Raw genomic sequence first — 21,224 nt, 5'->3', positions numbered from 1 at the left:
CAGCTCAGGGAGAATGTTGGGCCAAATCTACTAAACTTCGCCTCCACCTTCATGCCAGGGATCAATCGAGTGAAACTTCTCTAAATTGCTTCCATTGCCAATATAGCTTCCTTTACACAAGGAGACTGTGATCAAGGTGTGATCTAGCTAGTACAAAAACAGAAGTTGATGGAAAATCTCAGCAGGTCTGGCAGCATCTGCGAAGAAAAAATCAGAGTTAATGTTTTGGGTCCGGTGACCTTCCTCAGAACAGACCCGAAACATTAACTTTGATTTTTTTCTTCACAGATGCTGCTAAACCTGCTGAGATTTTCCAGCAACTTCTGTTTTTGTACCTGATTTACAGCATCTGTAGTTCTTTTGGTTTTTATTTAGTGTGATCTAACTAGAGTCTTGTCTATTTTTAGTAAGACTTCCCTACTTTGATACTCCTCTCTTTTTGATATAAAGGCCAACATTCCACTTGCCTGCTGAACTTGTATTCTAGCTTTTTGTGATTGATGCACAAGGGCCATCAAATCACTCTGTGCTACAGCTTCCTGCAGTCTCTCTGTTTAAATAATATTCAGCTCCTCTATTCTTCCTACCAAAGTGCATAACCTCACATTTTCCCACATTATACACCATGTTTTTGTCTACTCACTTAACCTGTTTATATTCTTCTGCAGTCTCTCTGTGTCATCCTTGCCACTCATCTTCCCACCTTTTTAACAATAACTTTTTATCTGGGTCATCAGTAAGCATCTCTTGCAAATATATTTGAAAACCTTTAATGTCTGTCTGCATGTGGCAAAGAGTCTAGAAGTATAAAGGAGTTGGGGGGGCGAGGGGCGCAGTTTCACAGAGATCTATAGAACTGTAATAGGACTAGACAAAATAGATGCAGGAAGAATTTTCCTAATGACTTGGAGTCAAGAACCAGGGGTCACAGTCTAACAATAAGGGTAAATCATTTAGGACTGAGATGTGGAAGGATTTTTTTCACCCAGCAAGTGGTTAGCCTATGGAATTTGCTGCCAAGGAAAGCAGTTGAGGCCAAAACATCATATGATTTCAAGATGGAGCTGGATGTAGCCTTTGGGTCTGAAGGAATCAAAGGTCATGTAGGAAAAGCAGGAATAGGCTATTAAGACAGACGATCAGCTATGATCATAATGAGTGGTGGATTAGGGTCGAAGGGCCAAATGACCTCTTCCTACTCCTATTTTCTATGTTTCTAAAACAGACAAAGTTTTGGGGCATAGAGAAATATTCCCAAATGAGAACATTGCATGGGAAGCAAAACAGCAAAAGATCTTAAAAAAACAGGAGACAGCGAGAGAAGAGCATGAGAAAGAGAGCGTGAGAGAATGAGCAAGAGCGAGCGAGAGACAGTGAGTGAGAGCGAGCGAGAGACAGTGAGTGAGAGCAAGCGAGAGACAGTGAGTGAGAGCGAGCGAGAGACAGTGAGTGAGAGCGAGCAAGAGAGAGCGAGCGAGCGAGCATGAGAGAGAATGCGAGAAGGGTGGGGTGAGAAAAGATTCTGCTCTTGAACACAGGACAGAATGCAGAGAAGCTATATTGTTCAAATAACATAATCAAATAACATAACAAAGTTTGCTAAGCGATCTTAAGTGAATCTAGTTATATCTGTTCCTCTCTATGTTCACCAAACTGTGAAATTAAGCTTGTTAATTGTTCAAACCAAGCTTCACTTCATTTAGTGTGAGACTAATGTCTTGTGGAGCGATTAAGAAAACAGATGTTTGAAGGGCAAGATTTGGTCAATGTCTCGGGGATGTTGCTTGTTTAACCTCTGGGTGCCACTACTGCACAATCAGATATACAGCAATGTGCGTCAAAACCACTCAAACTAGAGAGCAATTGCTGCTGCTAAACTAAAACTGACCCAAATGGGTTGCAAGTATATTGAAACAACAAACCTATTTGCTACACAGTTTTGAGCAAATGTGTCAAGCTTGACTCAGGTAGCTTAATTGCATCTGGGCTAGAAGGTAGTTGCTTCAAACTTGACTAAACTTGTTTAAATAATGCAGGCTGATTCTTCAGCATGGTACTGAAGAGATCTTCAGTGTGGAATATGAGGAAGGGACCTGCCAGGAACTTTCACAGAATTTATTTTTGAACATTAAAAGCTGTGGGTCTGAGACAGCAAGTTGTTGACAAAAAGTAAATTGTTTCCAAATCAACTGGAAATTACAAACCACAATGGATAGATAGTTTTTTAAAAAATTGGTGGGTCTGGAATCACATGTAGGCCAGACCAGGTAACAAAAGCAGTTTCCTCCCCTGAGGTGCATTAGTGAACCAGATGGGTTTTTCTGACAATCAACAATGACTTCGTGGCTATCATTAGACTCTTAATTCCAGATTATTACTGAATTCAAATTCCATCTACCATGGTGAGATTCAAACCCAAATCCCCAGAACATTACCTGGGTCTCTGGATTAGTAGTCTTGTGGTATTACCACTAGGCTATCACCTCCCCGATTTGGTAACTACTGCGTCTGATCTATGATTCTATGATCTATACTTCTTTGTAAAACGTAAACAGTTTGGCTCCACTTTGTCAATGTGTACCTGGTGATGTTGCAGCCTTTGGGCGGATTTTTTTGGGAGGCAGCATGCCCACTTTCAAAGTCAGGCCTTTCCGTTTTCTCGGAAGAACTGAACGCCCCGAAGATGCTGCCTCCGGTGCAGGATCCATGGAAGTATCAGATTTCTCTATCATCCCGCTGTATTCCTTCACCTTCTCCTTATAGTATTTGTAGTAAGAACTATTCTCATCGTAGAGAAACCTGCAGTCACACAAGAACCACTGAGATCATCTCGCCTTCCAAAAACAAAAATCAGCATGTCCGTTCTGAGCAAGAGGATGGTGAAAAGCTGCAGACATCATGTACTCTCATGTCCATTGTTGGAGGACAGCAACTTATCATGTCTATCTCAACCTCAGAATATCCTAAAGTTCTTTATAGGCTGTAAATTAACCTTGAAGTGTTGTACATTACCTGTTGTAATATAGTTAATTCAACAGACATTTTGTACATTGCAAGAATTGCAATGTGTTAATTACCAGATAATCCTATTTTTGTATATTGACAAAGGGGGTATTCACCAAGCTCTTCTTCTAAGAGTTGGCCATTTCCACAAGTACACACGGGACCCTGGTTAAATGTTTCATCTGAAAGATGGCATCTACAACAGAGCAGCATTCTCTCAAGCAACTGCTCAAAACCAGATTATTTGGTCATTTACTACCTTGATATTTATTGGATCTTGCTGTGTCAATAGTGGCTGCTTCACTTCCTACGTTACAACAGTGATTATACTTCAAAAATATTTTGTTGACTATAAATTGCTTTGGCACATCCTGAGGTTTTAAGTGCATGTTCTTTTAAAATTTATTTTTAAACAGAGTTGCTTCTCGTAAAGCATTCTGAGAAGTTGTACTAAAAGCATTCACTCTGGTCTAAAAAAAATTAGCAATTAGAAAACATTCTTCACAACTTCAGCATATTCCAAAAAGATTCAACGAATTCTAGATAAAAAAAGCATGCAAACCAGCTGTGCTGAACTAATTGGCCCATCGTTCCATTCACTAGATTTTAACAGCACTGAAGTTACACTGTCTCTCACTGCCCATCCAACTCTTGGATTGGTCAGTTTAAGGTTACACCACCCCTCCCTCACCCCACCGTTTCTAGGGATGAACCCCGTCATACACTCTTATGTCTCCAACATGCCAGCAAACAGTCCGTCTCTGTACTCTTACCAAAAAGTTGGATTATCCCGGTTGTTTTCGATGGCAATCTCTTCCAGGTCTGGACCACATTCAGCCACAAACTTGGCCAGTTTTTCCGCAGTGGTTTTTGTCTTGGTGTCACTGAGAGAATCACCTACAAAGAAAGCAAACTTAGTTTCAGAAAGCACAAATCACTCAGCAAGAGCACCAAAGTCACTTGCTGTTGATTTTTTTTAACTACACTTCTCCAACTAATTCATTAAGGAGCCCCTCACACCACACACATGTAACAAGGAGGGCTAACTGACTCTAAAGGTATAGATGAGCCATAACCTGAATCAGAAATACAAATGCGGTAATGGAATCCTAATATAAGTTGCGCATGTTGACAGAGGTAGAGAGTCTTGGTTGTAAAATTCTGCTCCGTTTAGCACCCTGCTGGCATTTCACTGTGTTAAGGCACACACTTCAAGACTGGCCACATGGCAAGGCCATGGGGGTGGTCTGCTCTTCAAGGAACAAACTTCAGGATGAGGGAGACCTTCTATATAAGGTAGACAAGGTGGGAAAAGAAAATCTTACATCCTCCAGTTCTTCAGGATAACATTGGATGACCGGGTTCTGATTTATAACTTACTTCTAAAAACAATATGATATTTAAACATGGACATTAAAGATGTTTTTAAGCCTACAGCAAAAATAGCACTGTTTTGCAGACATTATTTGCAAAATCAATGTCACCTTGCTGTTCAAGCTGATGGACTCAAAAAGATGTTACAATTCAGAGCTCAGTATCTTAAGACAATTACAAATCCAAATAGCCCTTGTGAACAGACAGTTCTCTTATTCCATTTATGTGACAGTGCACAGAATTCTGCATTACATCAACATATAATTGTTGACTACATTGTCATATAAAAACTGAATTATTTATTCCTATTTAAGAACTTCAGTTTTCTTTCATGAGCTCTTTCTCCTCAGACCAGTAAAACTTCTCTACTTTGTAATCTGAATAATGAGTCAGGTTTCGATTCAGCACCGGTCAGTAATTTGCTTCTCCAGAAACCTTAAATAAGAATGATGTATAGCCCAGATGGTCTCCATTGCAGAATTAGTTGTTTGTGCTAGACATGCAATCAGCTGATTAAATGGATTAATTAGTATGCACAGGCACTTTAATTAAGTTTACTTAAGTGACTAAATGACTCAAGATGTAGGTCAGATCTGGTGTAACAGACCAGTGATTTTTAAAATTAATTTAAAATTCTCTGAATAGACAAAAGCTAAAGGACAAAATAACTGGTACTATATAACACTCTTCATGTAACTTATGCATCCAAAGACCCTTCAGAAGGATCCATCACCAAATGCTGCCACCAAATTAGATAAATCAACCGTACTGTAACATAGCTTTGTGTTGGTTGTGGTTCACTGTTTATTACTCTTGCCCAATTCAGAAGGTTGTGGATTCGAGTCTCCCTCCAGAGACTTGAACATAAACTCCTAGGCTGACACTTTACAGCAGTCAATACAGTGTGGAGCTGAAGGAACATAGCAGGTCAGGCAGCATTAGAGGAACAGGAAAGTCGATGTTTTGGGTTTACACCCTTCATCAGTACTGAGGGAGATAATACATTAGACTAAGGCCGTTTCGAAGATCCCACAGTGCTATTTTGCAGAGCAGGATGTGCCCTATGGTGTCTTAGCTGACATTCACTCTTCAATCAAGATTACTAAAAACAAAATTTATCTGGTCATTATCACATTGTTGTCTGTGGGAGTTTACTGTGAACAAATTGGTTGCTGTGTTTCCCACATTAGAACAGTGACGGCACTTCAAAAGTAGTTCATTGGCTACAAAGTGTTCTGGGATGTTCTGAAAGGCATTAAATAAATGCAAATCTTGTTTTTCTTTACAACAGTCAGATTAGCCTTAACCTTACAATAGTTACGTCATCCATACCTTCTTCTGCAGTCGAACAAGTTGCTGAACTTTCAACCTCCATCAGGAACTCTACTTGGAGACCACTGGATGTGTTGTCCGTGGACGTGTTGCATTCTGACCCTTTGTTCTCAACAGCAGCAGGTACGCCCGACTGACAGGTGTTTTCTTTAGAGAACTGTGCCACTTTCTGCTTGTAATACTTGTACTCGTTGCTTTTTGGGTCAAGCAGAAATCTTTAAAATAGACATTTTAAAAAAAATGTTAGTAAATAAAGCTCCCTTTTCTACATTTCCCACTCTTCTCTGGGCCAGACTTAACTTCAATGATCAAATTGGAATCGTAAACTAGTCTTAATAATGGTACCATGAAATAATCATTAATTGCCATTTTAAGAAAATCTGGTTAGCTAATGTCCTTCAGGAAAGGAAACTTTTCGTCCTTACCTTTTAATCTGACCTACACGCAACTGCAAAATCCCAATAATAAGGCTGACTCTTAATTACTTTTTGAAATAGCCAAGCAAGCTGCATGGTTCAAACGCAAAGACTTGAGCAACAAATGCTGGCTTTACCAGCAGTGCTCACATTCCATGGAAAAAGAAAACAAAATGGTTTGGATAAGTTACACTTTCTAGATGTGAGACTCTCTTGTCTCAGAGTGTTTTAAATCATTGAATTCTCTATTCAAGATGACTATGGATGCTTAGTTGGGTGCTGTACATTCAAGATTAAGATCAATAGATCGTTGAGCACCAAGGGACTCAATACACATACAGTCAAAGTCAATGTTCAGCTATTATCTTACTGAATGGCAGAAACAGGTTCAAAGGGGCCATTCTTGCTGCTTTTTATGTTCTCTAATCAAAATTGGAACTTTAGAAATACTCAGCAGGTGAAGCAACACCAGTACAGAGAAAAACAGTTGAGGTTTCAGGTCTTTGATCCATCATCAGAACAGTAGCATGGTTCTCAGAAGGGTCTTAACCAGAAACATTAATATTGTGTATTGACTCACAGTCACATGCCAGTATACCTTTAAGAGACAAGCTCATCATATTATCACTGGATCAGAGCATATGACCAAAGGACATAAAAATTGCAGGTCCCATCTTACTTGGGAGCATAGTGAAGCAGGCTTGATGGGCCAGATGGCCCAATTCTACTGTTATATCTTGTATATTATGGGATCATTTGAAGCATGACATGCTACTGGAACTGTGGTCCTCAGCTGTAATCTAATAGTTTACTGTTAGCCCAGATACTGGTGCGCCTGGGAATGTAACATTTGAATATATTAATGAGGTGAGTTGAACATCTGTTGGATTTATCAAACTCTACATCCATTTCCTTATGTTACGAGGAATAACATAAGCATTGCTGCATCATAAATTGATAAAATTCTAACAGGAATAGACAAGGTAATCACAGGACGAAGGTTCCCAATGACCAGGGAGTCCAGAACCATGGATCATAGTATAAGGATATAAATACATTTAGGATTGAGATGAGGAGGAGTTTCTTCATCCAGAGAGTAGTAATTCTCTGCCATAGAAACTGGTTGAGGCCAAAACGTTGAATGTTTTTTGAGAAGGAGTTAGATATAGTTTTTAGGGTTAAAGGGTTCGAAGGGTATAGGGAGAAAGTGGGAACAGGATACTGAGTTGGGTGATCAGTCATGATCAGTTGAATGGTGAATGAGGCTCAAAGGGCCAAATGGCCTACACTTCCTCCTATTTTCTATGTTTCTATCAGGTAAAGAGACCCTGCTCGAGGCAAAACCCAAATCAGTTAACAACGGTGCAGATATTTGGAAAGTGATTGAAAACCAACTGGGCAACAGCTCCAAACATCAGAGAGATCAGACTAATAGCTGCATCAGCTTCTGAGATGACAGATAATTGTGCAGATCTGTCAATATGGCATTGATCAGTTGGAAAAAAGAGCAAATTTCTTTTGAAAGAAATCAGAGTTCATTCAGGATGCAAAAAATTTCCAAGAGTCCCTTTCCTTAAAACTTGAAAGGCTGAAGTTACCAATACAATCAATATCAAATGCTACAGACTTTTATTAATGAGTTCTCTCTCTCTGAAAATAAAATCAAGAGCAGGCAGTTCTGATTTTAAAAACGTGGCATTTGAACGATCCTGACAGTATAGCTACATAGCTCTCCTACAAGAAATAGCACTTGAAAATACTACAAAAATGCTTTCCTACACTAAGGAGATTTACCTGTTGATTCATAGTTAATTCAAACATTTCAAATAATTAAATCAGTGCAAAAATTAAAAAAAGCCCGCTTGGCATAATCTCTCCACATATACCTCAATTTAGAAGCGGAACCTAAAATTATAAGCGCTTATAATTTTAAAACCACAAGCATGTGGTTTTTAAAGAGACCAAGGCCAGTGAAGGAGCAAATTTTAGAAAAATAGAAAGGAAACAGAAGCATAAAATAGAAAAACAAAAGGAAGGAGGAGTAAAACCAGTAAAAGAAATAAACAAAAATTGCACTGCACTTTATTTTGTGAAAAAAAGCAAATGCCTCCAGAGAGGATTTGGAAGGCAAATACTTACTTATGGACAGGGCATCTAGTGACACCACCACTGAATTTACTCTGCATTTCCATGTGATTGAAGATCTTAGGAAGGTTGTACTCATTAGTTGCAGGCCTACTGGTTGTTGGTCAGGCTATTGTCCCACAGTGGGTAAAAATGAACCAAAAGACAATAAGAGCAGAGTAGGCTATTCAGTCCATCGAGACTGCTCTGCCATTCAATGAGATCATGGCTGATCTGATAATCCTCAATTAATCTATCCTGCTTGGGGTGAAGCACTGCAATGAGGTAGATCGAGAATAGTGTTGGGGCAATGACACATCCTTGTTTGATATCTGTCCGAGCAGGGAATGAGTCGGTAGTGGAGCTATTTGTCACTACCATGACTTCCACATTGGTGCGGAGCAAGCGAAGGATAGTGATAAACTTTGTGGTGCAGCCAAAGCGGAGAAGGACACTCCATAATGCTTCCTGGTTGACACTGTCAAAAGGCCTTTGTAAGGCTGAGGAAGTCTATGTACAGGGGTAGGTTCTTTTCTCTGTATTTCTCCTGCAGCTGTTGTGTAGTCAAAATCATGTCCGTTGTGCCCCTCCATGGTCGGAAGGCACAGTGCGATTCCGGGAGGACATCCTCAGCCACAGGGAGGAGATGGTTGAGGAGGACCTTGGTGATGACTTTTCCAATGGCCAACAGCAGGGAGATTCCCTGTAGTTATTACAGTCGGACTTTTTCCCTTTTTTGAAAATGGTCACGACTGTGGCATCTTGGAGCTCTCCCAGGATGCTCTCCTCCTCCCAGATAAGGCAGACAAGGGCATGTAACTGCAGCAGGAGTTCTTTGCCTCCACACTTCAATGCCATTTAGCAGAAGAATCCAAAGCGCTCACAACATTTAGGACACCATTTGGACAGTCCTGTCTTCAATGGTTGATTGGACTCTAGGTTTGTTCAGACATATTCCAACAGCACTGGGATAGAATTACTGAAAATGTATCTGGTTGTCTCTGTGTAGCTGTTGATATCATGATCATGATAGCAAAGACAAAGGCATTGCACAACCAGAACCTTCACCCACTGAAGAATGTGTAATGACATACCTGGCATTTAAAAGCACCATCATCAGTCAGATTAGATTTTCAGGTCCATTTACTCCCACCCATGGAATCCATCTTGATCCAGGTTAGATTGAGAAAGGCTGACCCCACAGGATAAAAAGATCTGCAATGTTTCCTTGGATTTTTAAACTTCCTCTCAACTTGTCGAACAGACATCTCTGCTGAGAGACTTCCCCTACATGTGACAAGACAAACACCTATACACCCTTGATTCTCTCAGCAAAATCTTGCCTACTGCAATACGACAACCCCAAGAAAGACACGAGTCTTGAAGTGGACACATTACAAAAAAGCCGAGGTGCATGTCTCTGTAGAATGAGAAAGCTATTTTTTTTTGATTTGAAAACCTTCTCATCTGCACAGGGCCAACTATTCCAATACAGAGCAAGCGACACTAATTCTAGTATTTGGCATTGTAAAGGTTTCACATATACTTATTCGGCAAGAAATTCATCATTAAAACAGATTATAAACAACCAGAATCGGCTGCAAACTGCTAACGAATGCACCACCACATCTACAGGTTTTAATTATCAAGATGCAGCATCTGACTTTAAACAGGGGGACCAGGCGGATTACGTCTGACACACCAAAACAGATTACCCAACATACACACAAACCAAGATATTCCTTTTGATCTACATGTTGATGCTCTAGGCTATGAAGTTGGAGACATTCTCAAGAGTTATTTTTCCGAAAGGCCAGAGTCAGTGTCAGCAGTTGGCGACTGCTGAATATAAGAAACTACAAGAGAAGCAAAAGACTATTATACAGGGTGACTTGACAGTATTAAAGAAGTAGCTGAAAAGATCAGTTCATTTTTGCTAAATAGAAATAAACTTGATATATCATGGCAAGTTATTTTCAAGGACAAACAAGTCCTAATACCAAAAGCACTATGCCAAGGTACCATGTCCATGTTACACTGGGGACACATGGGTGTTGAACTCACAAGACAGTTGGCACATGAATCTATGTACTGGTCAGGAATGAAACAGGATATTCAGTGACTTGTGGATGCATGCATGTGAAGCATGAAAATTTACCGACCCCAGCACTAGACAAAGCTACTACATCTATTCAACGTTCCCTGCAGTCCTTGGATGAAAGTAGTAACAGAACTATTTTCACTGCGTAGGGAAGATTATAACCTTGTGACCCATTACTTCCCCAAATTTCCCAACTTTTAATGACTTAGCAATGTGACACCCCTGAGCATCGTTGACATAGTGCATGTTATTTTCATTTTACTTGGTGTCCTGGAGCAAAAAATTTTGAACAACTGACCACAGTAAATCGGCAAATAAAGCCAAAAGAACTGTGGATGCTGTAAATCAGGAACAAAAGCAGAAGCTGCTGGAAAAGCTCAGCATGTCTGGCAACATCTGTGAAGAAAAGTCAGAGTTAATGTTTCGGGTCCAGTGATTTTTGTTCACAGATGCTGCCAGACCTGCTGAGCATTTCCAGCAACTTCTGCTTTTGTACAGTAAATTGGCAAACTGTATAAATGATGAGAGTGACCCATACCCCATCATCACCTCACCGTGCATGCTCAACTGGTTTAGCAGAACGTACAATACATACATCAAATATATGATCATGAAAGTGTTATGGGTACAATACAACATTTTTGCATTACATTGTGGCATTTTTGGGCGATACCAATGGAGAAGGGGTTACCAACACAGCATAATTTGTGCTCGGGAGGCAAGTGTACACAATCTTATTGCAACCAATTGTCTTACTATTCCAATATATATTCTTCTTCAAAGACAGAGGAGAATGAATGAGATATATGGTGAGTAAGTAGGCAGAGAACTAACAAAACTGCCCTCTGAACAGAATGCACGTTCGAAAGACAAATATCTTGGTACTAGCAAATGTTTCTAAAATGTGCAATCAGCCAAGATCATATAAGCTTGTTACTTATCATGATGCTATATTGCAAAGGAATAAAGCCTATTGAGACAAATGAATGACACACTATTCATGCACAAAGACAGCGAGAAAGAAAACTCCAACAATGATATTGAGCGACAGCAACCAGCAGCAAGACAACCAAGACATCAAACCAGTACAATAGAAAACATCCCATACCTCTCCAGATTGGTAAACAATCAGATCAGAGGGTGGTGTAAAACCTCCAAAGCAGTACAATAAATTTTGAAATGCTAGTCTGATAAACTTTATTTTATGCATTTGTATTATTACTGAATTGACAACAAATATCCATGTGTGTCTGTTTGAGATAATTCCTTAATCTTTGGAAAAAGAGGGATGTTGTATGATGTTTCACTGTGAGAATACAGTTAAGAGACATGCTCACTGTATTATCAATATATCATAGCATATGACATAAGGGTTTAACAGTCTCTCTCAGCATCTTATTTCACATCCCCTGAAGTATAGCATGCTTCTAGAAGTGTGCTCGTCAGTTGTAGTTTAGTAGGTTAATGTTAACCTGGACACTGGCTGTGAATATAACGTCTACGTATATGCATGAGCTGTAATAAATGTCTGTTGGATCCTTCAACACCATGTTATGCACACACAGTTCCTTATGTTATGAGGAATAACACGGGCACTGCCACATCAGGAAAATATATCCTGTTGGAGGCAAATCCATATTAGTTAAATTTGTTTTACTCTCCACAGATGCTGCCTCACCTACTGAGTATTTCCAACATGTTTTTGTTTTTATTTCAGATTTCTAACATTGTGGTATTTTGCTTTTGCCTTATGTTCTGTAGTTGTCCTTACCCATATTTGAAGTCCTCTTTCTTGTGCTGGATGACTGCTTTCTCTGCTGCTTCACCCTTCTCTGCTACAAACATCGCCAGTTTATCAATAATGGTCTTGACCTGCAAGTCTTCGGGAGGGTGGACACTCTCACCAGCTGTTGATGGTGCATCTTTCTCTGTCATGCTCTGGTCACTGTCATTAGTTGGTGCAGTCTTCTGTCCACCGCTGTTATCTGGTGCTGAAGAACCCGTTTCTGGCTGCTTGCTGGCTTTGGCATCTGCCAAAGACGAAGCTTAAAAAAACACAACAGTTCAAACCATCTCTGTGGAAGGAGGTGAGCTAACCTGAGGCCACACTGGAATCTCAAGACAGCATAAACAGCATAAACTGGAGAGCAGAAACTGGAAGAAAAACATTCCAGCTTTTTTTGTGATTGCAGCTAAATTGAAATATCAATTTCACTTCTCAGTTATTCAGCCTTGTCACAAAGGCAACAAGTGCAAAATGCACTCTCTGGCACTTACTGAAAGAGTGTCCACATAGCCAACTGCTAGAGACACTAGGTACCTGCCAGGCCAACAACTGGGCATAGAAAGAATGAAACCTCAATTCATTGACATCCGTGGTTCTAGTGTCTTGTCTGATCAATGCCACTTCAATAAAATAATTTATAATCTTCTAATTTTGGACATTTGAAATATTGACTTTTAACAACAGCTACAATATATTGTGAGGGCCAGTTGCCCAAGTGGTTGGCATGTAGTTCCAACAGCTGGGGTTCAGTTCCTACTTTGGCTGAGATAATCTGAGAGCAGCTTCCTCACTCTGCCCTTGGCAGGGGAAAGCGGTGATAAATAGCCACTGACAAAAACTGCCAAGAAAATGGATCAGGATCAGCAGACAATGATACAAGGACCTTTCTTTGGGCAGATCACATGTGAATGAATGAACGAACATTATACCGTATTGTCAAATTTAATTCAAGTTGTGTACCTATCGTAAAATATTACAAACTGTTAGAGATGAATTGGAGTACTTACTTTTAGAAGGCTTGATTGCTGCATCTTTCTTTGATTGTTCATCCACTTTTGACACAAACTTACTGGAACAAGAAACCTGGCTATGTAATGGAGGGAGGTAGATTTGCTCCACTCGGTTCTTCAGCTCATTTATATATTTGTTCCCAAACAGCTGATTGCTTTCCAGGTTCACAAAATAATCATACTTCGGAGCCACTGAGATCAGCCCAGTCTTGCGCAACAGATTTTTCCTTCTTTCCTCGCTGACAAAAGCAAAGATTTGCCCAATGAATACCATTGATTGGCGGCAAGCTGTGACTGCATGCTCTAGCTCACTCATAATTTCATTAGGGGCCTGTGAACTTTGCGACTTAGAGCTCTGCTCATGGTTACTGCTTACTACAAGAAGCGGACCTATGCATTCCAGCAGCTTGCTCTGTATCTCCTGCAAAAGAGATTCTTCTTGATGTACAATATCATCCAACTCTAACCTACTTGTAATGACATTCTTCCTTATCAACAGAGATACAAAAGAGTTATCGATCACAGGGTATGTGAGGCCTAAATGTGTTACTAATGTTGAATCACAGATATCATGATGTTGCTTTGCCATTAGGCACTGGAAAGCTGTTGCTACTTTAGAATAGGTGTCTGTATTGGGATCAAACTTCTTTTTTGTGGAATGGTCAACAGCAACACTGTGAAAACCAGCCCATTTTATGATTTGCTGTCCCAGTTCCATTTGGCTACCTAGAGCGGACATATTCCCCAATGAATACAAATGAACGGAAGAGTCCGAGGAAACATTTTCGTAGGTGTTCACTGGCATGCTGGACACAGAAGACCCCACTAAACCAGCTGGGGCTGTCCCTAGAAGACCAGGGGCCGTTCCTAGGAGGCCAGGAGCTGTCCCTAGAAGGCCAGGGGCAGCTCCTAGAAGGCCAGGGGCAGCCCCTAGAAGGCCAGGGGCTGTACCAAGAAGGCCTGGGGCTCTCCCCAGAAGGCCCGGAGCCCTCCCCAGAAGGCCATGTCGCCCTTGAACCTTTGGACGCTTAAGCAAAGGTCCTTTTGCATTTTTAGGAGGCACTTTAGGATAAGAAGGACCTCTTCTGGAGGTTTCTATGTTTTTACGAACAGAACTCCGTTGGTTCAAGCGAGGGTTGTAATCCTCAGCTGCATGGAACCCATCTGTGGATGTAGTGGACTGATAAATAGAAGAATCCATTTGAGGGCAATCCCTGGATGGGTCTCTCCAGGATGTATGTGAGGGATCATTTTTACTAGCTGCCATACGCCGAGCATTATCAATAACATTACTTAATAACTTGTATAACTCTGCATCTGGTGCCTTAACAGGACTTCTAGATCTAGGGTCTGATCCTTGATCCCTGGTCTCATTACTAGGGCTCCAGGATCTCCTGTGTGCTTCTGCATGTCCCGTTGTATCAATAGGGTTTTGGGATCTATTGTATAAACTTAGACCATCTCTGCTACTGGGACTTTGGGATCGCCTGTAGAATTGGTAATCTCTTGAGTCATTAACTGAACTTTGAGACTGCCAATTATTTGGGCTTGTTTGTCTTCTGTATGAGCCTGACCGATCTCTAGACTCAACAGGGCTCACTGATCTTCTGTACATTCCAGATCCTCTCATGGTAGGACTGTCATTGGAATTTACTGATCTTCCAAACAGCCCTGGATCCCCACTGGGTTCAACAGGGCCCCTTAAATCGTTATACTGTGAATGGCGGTCGTCTCTCTCATGGTGATCCAAGAAATTCTCTCTTGCTGAAGCTGAATAGGAAGCATCATCATAATATCTTCTACGGTCTTCAGAAGGCATTTCTGCCTGACTGGACATATTCCTCCATCTCTCCGATCTGTGAGATGGAGATTCATAGTCACCATAGGGAAGGCCATCGTATTGTGTACTTTCTTCATAAGATTCTCTGGGATATCGCCTGGGTGCATAGTTGAGCATTTCTTCAATGGTAGAGAAGGGAAGAAAGGAAGAAAAAAAGTGTTTAGCTCTTCTTTTATTAAAATTGAAACAATGTTTTATAAATAGTTGTAATCTATATTGCATGTAAAAGCTAATGTATTAGAGATCACTTGGGCATGCTGATAACGCCACAAAGATCAGAAAGTCATGATGGGTTTTTAACCACAAAATGCACCTGACTAACTGCTTTTGGGAAATCCGACATAATCCAAGAAATGCAAGTGAGAAAACAGGAACTATTTGTCCTTTCAACGAGGATATGCATGTCCTTCTCAAGATACTAAACAATGAGAGACTCTCAAATCTTTTGTTCATTGGGCTTGAGGGTGTATGGTGAATGGAGGTATGAAATGCCCTGACACGAACCTGTTTGCTTGAGCTGAGGGTAACAGCTTGGAAAAGGCCAATTTTAGACAAAGGTATTCTGGATCATAATAGCCAAGATACCCTGGCTATTTGCAATCCACTCACCCAGCAGTGAATTCAGCATTGCAAATTCCAAAACTAATTATTCCCTCTTTCGTGACTCACTAAAGGCAGTACTGTGTAGGCTCAAAAGTGGGGTGCAAGTTCATGTGGCAGCATCTCCAACACACTGACGTGGCTTAATTTATCCTTTGGTTAAAAGCTGAATGCGTAGCTGACTAAACAGCTGCCATCAAAACCAGTTCTTGCAGGTCAACTCAAGGACAAGAGCTGCTGAATGATAAATGATCTTGTGAGATACTCCAAACTCGTCATTCCCAATGATGTCTTCAGTCTTCTTGGAGTCTCTGCCGACTCCTTAAGAAAAGTCAGATAATGCTTTCAATCATGACATGCAAGTATTAAAAAACTTGCAGAGTAGCTCAAAACGTAAAAGTTCAGGAACAAATATCCTGTGTGCATGGCACCAAATAAGAAAAAAATGCATTTCTTTAATGCTTTTCATCACTTCAGCAACACATTCTGGTTGGTACCAAGACAAAAACCTAAATCTAATCTTCTGTCATTTAAAAATCACAAATTAATGCTGGTCAATTTGTGTTGATAACATAGTTCTGCAGTCAAAGTAGTCCTTCAAAAAAATATACTGGTGATGTGCAGGGAGAACGTTCAGTGAGGATTTGTGGAGAAGTGAATTTCTCCTGCTCAGAGATGACCATGAAAGATGAGTTGTGTTTTGTACAGATTATCTAATAATTTCGATGCACCTTTCGTGACATCAGGATGCCCCAAAAAGCTATGCAGTCAATTAAGTAATTTTAAATAAGTTGTCATTGCAATGTGGATAAATGTGGCACTCAATTTGTGTACAGCATCAACAACACACACACAGACAACCATGATCTCCTTGAAATTCTATTATCATGAGGATATCAACACAAAGGCTTCTATTGTTATTGCGTTTGCATCCCCATTTGTGTGCATTCTCAAGCATTAGTCTCACTATTATAGAATGTTCCTTGGTTTGAAATATCTCCAGGGTCAGCCCTAGCAATCCCACTAGCTTCACACGATATTACTAACTTGGAAGCTCCCAGTCTTTTGGTCCAACAGCTATACAGCCTTCCTAGATACGGAAAACTGGATGATCTAGAATGAGAACAGCTAATTTCAGCCTCCCTGTGAAAGAAAGCAGTGGCCTGAAGCAAGGTGTCTGGAAAAAAAGCAGGAAAATGACAAAGGAACGACCTTCAACAACTTCACCACCACCACCTGGAGGGCAGTAGATACATTGGAACACCACCATCTGCAAGCTCCCCTCCAAGCCAAACACCACTCTGACTTGGAACTAGATTTGTTTCCTTCACTATTACTGGGTCAAATTCCATATTTCTCTTCCATCCTTCTGCAATTCAAGTTGGCAGCTCACCACCATCTCTCCGCGAGAAATGGAACAGGCATTAAAACTGCCCTAGCCAGCGATACCCCCAGTCATGAATGAATTACAAAAAGGGAAAGATTATTCAAAGGATTTATACCTGGAGTCCAAAGGATAAGCTATGACCATTTGAGGAAAGGAGAGATGCTTAAGAAGAAAGGAAGAATGAATTATCTACATTAAATGTAATTCTTAACTGCCATCCATTTGAATCAGAAAGGAAAAACAACTTCAAATTTAGGAAGTACTAATTAACTTTGTTCAGCAGTAACAGTATGACATTGCATGTCAGGAAGAGGTCAGACTCCTTTACCATTACATGGCACGAAGGAAAGAGCACTATTATGCAGAGATAACTGTCCAAAAGCCTCTCTGCCTGCTGCATCAGTAATGATGTCTGGAAAGAAGAAACAGAATCCAGTAGGGAACGAAATTCCTGTGGAATAAAAATCAAATGAAACCTCTACAGGCCCACTTCCTGAGCTGAAGAGGAGAGTGCTTTGAGTGAAACTGTTAAAGATGATAGGCATATTACCAGGATCAGGACTGAAAATGTAAAGCAAGTTTTCTGAATTTAAAATATTCAAAAGCATCAGAGTCACCTCAAGTGTGGGGGTATCTCAGTTCTTTGTAGTTCATTGACAGCAGGTGCCATTCTGACATCACTCCACCCAAAAGCCCTTGTTGAGGGCGTCAGAACAGGATATCCCAATTTTGGGTTTGACATCTTGATATCAAGCAAAGAGCCAGTGAGGTTGCCCCCTCTACCCCCTCACTGTCCCACTTTATATCAACTCACCTGATAAAGTCAAAGAGCAGTTAGTCAGGTTCTGTGGTGAATTGGTGTACCAGAAAATGCAAGCAGTAGTGAGTATTTGTTTTTTGCTTTCAAGCAAATACTATTGTCACATTTCTACTCAAGATTTAGTAAGAATAAACTCCACTAGAGACAATTTAAACAGCCTGAAATATTCTTAAACTGGGAATGGGAGAAGGAAGGAAGAACAGTATTCGAGGCACAAAACTTCACACTTTCCCCTTGTAATCACATTAAAATTATTTGGTCCATCTCTTCTTTTAGTGATTAGGAACAGCAGGTAGTGGTCAGCATTAAATTATAGAATAGTTCAACACGGGAGGCCATTCAGCTGATCAATTGTGTGTTGGCTCCTTCAAAAAGTAATCCAGTTGGCTCCTTCAAAAAGTAACCAAATCCTAACCACTCGGTCTGTAAAAAAAAATTTGCTTCATAACCTAACTTTTTTTTTTGCAAATCACCTTAAAATCTATAGCCTTCAGTTACCAATCCTTCAGCCACTGGAAGCCTCTCCTCATTTTCCTCTACTAAACCATTTATGATCTTAAACACCTCCAGTAAATCTCCTCTTAACTTTTGCCGAATTAAGGAGCTTTGTCCCAAAACAATCACTTCTTCCCCTCAATGTAGAAGGAAATAAAATACAAATTAAAGGCATTCTATCTGACTGCACGGAGCATACGAACAAGATATGGTGACCAAGGCTAGGAACTGAACGTTCAAGGGCATTTGACATTTAGGAAGGATAGGAAAAGGATAGGGTAGAGCTGTTAGTAAAGGATGAGACTAGTTCATTGGACATAAAGGATGTTAAGATAGAAAGAACTGAAGTGTCTGGGTGCATCTAGGAAATAGCAAGAGTCAGGATACGTTGGGAGTTGATTAAAGATCACTTATCAAAGGATCTGATGTTAGGTTTACAGGTCTGTATTTCCTTCCCTCTCTCCCTTCTTAAACAGCGGGGTTACATTTGCCACATCTTAGTCTATGGAAACCATTCCAAATCAAAATAGTTGTTAGTTTCTCTGCCACTTTGCTTATTCCCCATCATAAATTATATGGACTCCACTTGTAACTGATCCACAATTGGTTTTGCTAATCTCTTCCTTTTAATGTACCAATAGAAGGTTTCACGGTCTATTTTTATGTTTCTCACTACTGTACACTCATTTTATTTTACCCTATCAAATATTTTTCTCGGTCTTCCTTTTGCAGAATTCTAAAATCCTCCCAGGTCTCAGGCTTACTATTTAATTTAGCACCTTTACATGCCTTGCTTTTGATCTGCTACAATCTATGATTTATTTTGTTAGCCACAGTTGGAACTCTTTCCTTGCTGGATTTTATACAATAAAGGATATATTTTTCTTGTAAACTGTGCACTGGTTTTATTTTAAATCTTAGCCATTGCCTATCTACTGCATACACTTTAACTTAGTTTCCCAATTCTCTATAGCCAATTTGCCCATGTTTGTAGCTGCCTTTAGATTGAAGACCCTAGTTTCTGATCGAAATATTCATTTCCAACCTTAATGCAAAATTATACATTATAATCAATCTTTTCCTAAAGGCACCTTTACTATGAAAGTATTAATGAGCACTTTTTCTCATTGTCCAACACTAGATTTAAAATAGTTTAGTTGGTTCATCGATGTCCTGCTCCAGAAAACCATCATCTCATACATTTCAAGAATTCTTCCTCCACAATATTAATATTAATTAGGTTCAACTAGTTTAAATGTACACTGAAATCCCAAATGGTTACTGTATTACTATTCTTACACACGCTTGTAAATAACACCCTCCAATGTTTCCTGCCCTTTTCAGTTTCTTAGTTCCACCTAAACGGATTCTATGGTGAGAAATTGGGAAAAATCCAAAGCCACCTTGGTGGACTACAGGTGCAGTAAGCATTTAGGAAGGCAAATAATATATTGGTCTTTATTACAAAAGGATTTCAGTGCAGGTGTAAAGGAGTCTTGCTGAATTCTGTAAAGCCTTGATGATACTGACTTTGGAGTATCAAGTGCAGTTTTAGTTTCCTTATCTAAGCAAGGATATACTTACAATAAAGGTAGTGCAATGAAGATTCATCTGACTGATTTCTGGGACTGCTGCCTTATGAACAGGGATTGAGGATACTGGGTATGTATTCTCCAGAGTTTCACAGAATGAAAGGCAACCTCATTGAAGCATACAAAACTCTTACAGTGCATGAAGGGGTATATGCTGAAAGGATGTTTTTCAGGAGGGCTGGCAGGCTGGTTAGAGTCTAGAACTAGGGCAAAAAGACAATATAGGAGGAAGGCTAATTAGGACTGAGATAGGGAGGAACTTGGTGCATGTCCGTTGGTGGATAGTGCATCATTGGAATTTCTATCCTAGAAAGCTGTGGAGACTGGATCATTGAGTATGTTCAAGATTGAGATGGATAGATTTCAACATTTTTAAAAATATTAAGGGCTATGGGATAGAGCTGGAAAATAGCACTTCTGTAAATCAGCCATGATCTGGCCGAATGGCAGAGCAAGATCAATGGCCTTGTAGCCCGTTCCTGCTCTGATAGACATCAATAATTTCATTAATCTGAGATTTGGGTAATTAATATCTGAATGCAGTTAAACCCAACAAACAAAAAGGTCCCAATATATCCCACATTACTACATCGACTACCACGAAAACACCTGCTGGCGTCGGATGTATTTCATTGGATCTATGGCCACAGACCAACCATGGTCTCATTGAATGTTACAACAGGCTCAAGGGGCTGAATGGCCTACTCCTGTTCCTATTTGTTGAGATCAAAACACTAATTATAGAGATTCCATTTCTAAATCTAATAAATGTGATATATGTATAATTACAAGTTTCTATTTTTAATTAACATTAATTAAAAGTACAGGCGATCATTTCCTATGCTGTGATGGGTACCATTTACAACCTGATGAATCCAGCCAGGGTAACTGACCCAGCAGGACATTCCACGGAGACAAATTAGGTCAGCTGCTTGTTTAGTGACAGTTTTTTTTAAAATGTAGAATTACATAACAAGTACAACACAGAAACAAATAATTCAGCCTCTGATTCATGTCACTTTAAGCTCCACACCAGCCTTCCCTCACCCTATTCACCAACTCCTTCTATTCTTTTTTCCCCTCTATGTGTTTACCCAGAGTCCCCTAAAATGCAACATTATCTGTTCAGCTGCTCCCTGTGGTAGTGAATGTATGTCAGCCTAATTGTAATGCTTTGTCTATTTGAACTGTAGAAGATATTCACCAACGTAGTTATTTATTCTATCATTCTGATCTTGTTTTGTGCTTAGAAAAGTAACTTATAATTAGATCAACAGTATTGGCAACACCTACAGTCTGCCATCTCTATCAGCATTTCAAAGGCTTACAATTCATACAGTACAC

General features: G+C 40.0%; 1 protein-coding gene across 3 annotated transcripts in view; it reads right to left on the bottom strand.

Annotated features, from left to right (window-relative positions):
* The window catches only part of LOC109918680 (SURP and G-patch domain-containing protein 2-like), a 34,050-nt gene that overhangs the window by 9,788 nt on the left and 3,038 nt on the right, over positions 1-21,224 (bottom strand). For 2 of the 3 annotated variants that reach the window (XM_048614308.1, XM_048614307.1), the window contains exons 2-6: positions 13,144-15,105; positions 12,122-12,395; positions 5,710-5,924; positions 3,777-3,900; positions 2,582-2,799 (exon numbers count right to left, since the gene is read on the bottom strand). In XM_048614308.1, coding sequence (XP_048470265.1) covers positions 2,582-2,799; positions 3,777-3,900; positions 5,710-5,924; positions 12,122-12,395; positions 13,144-15,103 — 2,791 coding nt within the window. In that variant the 5' untranslated portion in view covers positions 15,104-15,105. Of the gene's footprint in view, positions 1-2,581; positions 2,800-3,776; positions 3,901-5,709; positions 5,925-12,121; positions 12,396-13,143; positions 21,193-21,224 lie in introns of those variants that run through there. The other variant, XM_048614306.1, reaches the window with a different exon arrangement.

This window comes from Rhincodon typus, chromosome 29 (assembly GCF_021869965.1).
Source record: "Rhincodon typus isolate 14 chromosome 29, sRhiTyp1.1, whole genome shotgun sequence".
Taxonomy (NCBI): Eukaryota; Metazoa; Chordata; class Chondrichthyes; order Orectolobiformes; family Rhincodontidae; genus Rhincodon; species Rhincodon typus.
The sequence above is the reverse complement of the archived record's forward strand: the minus strand, read 5'-3'. Positions and strand labels throughout refer to the sequence as shown.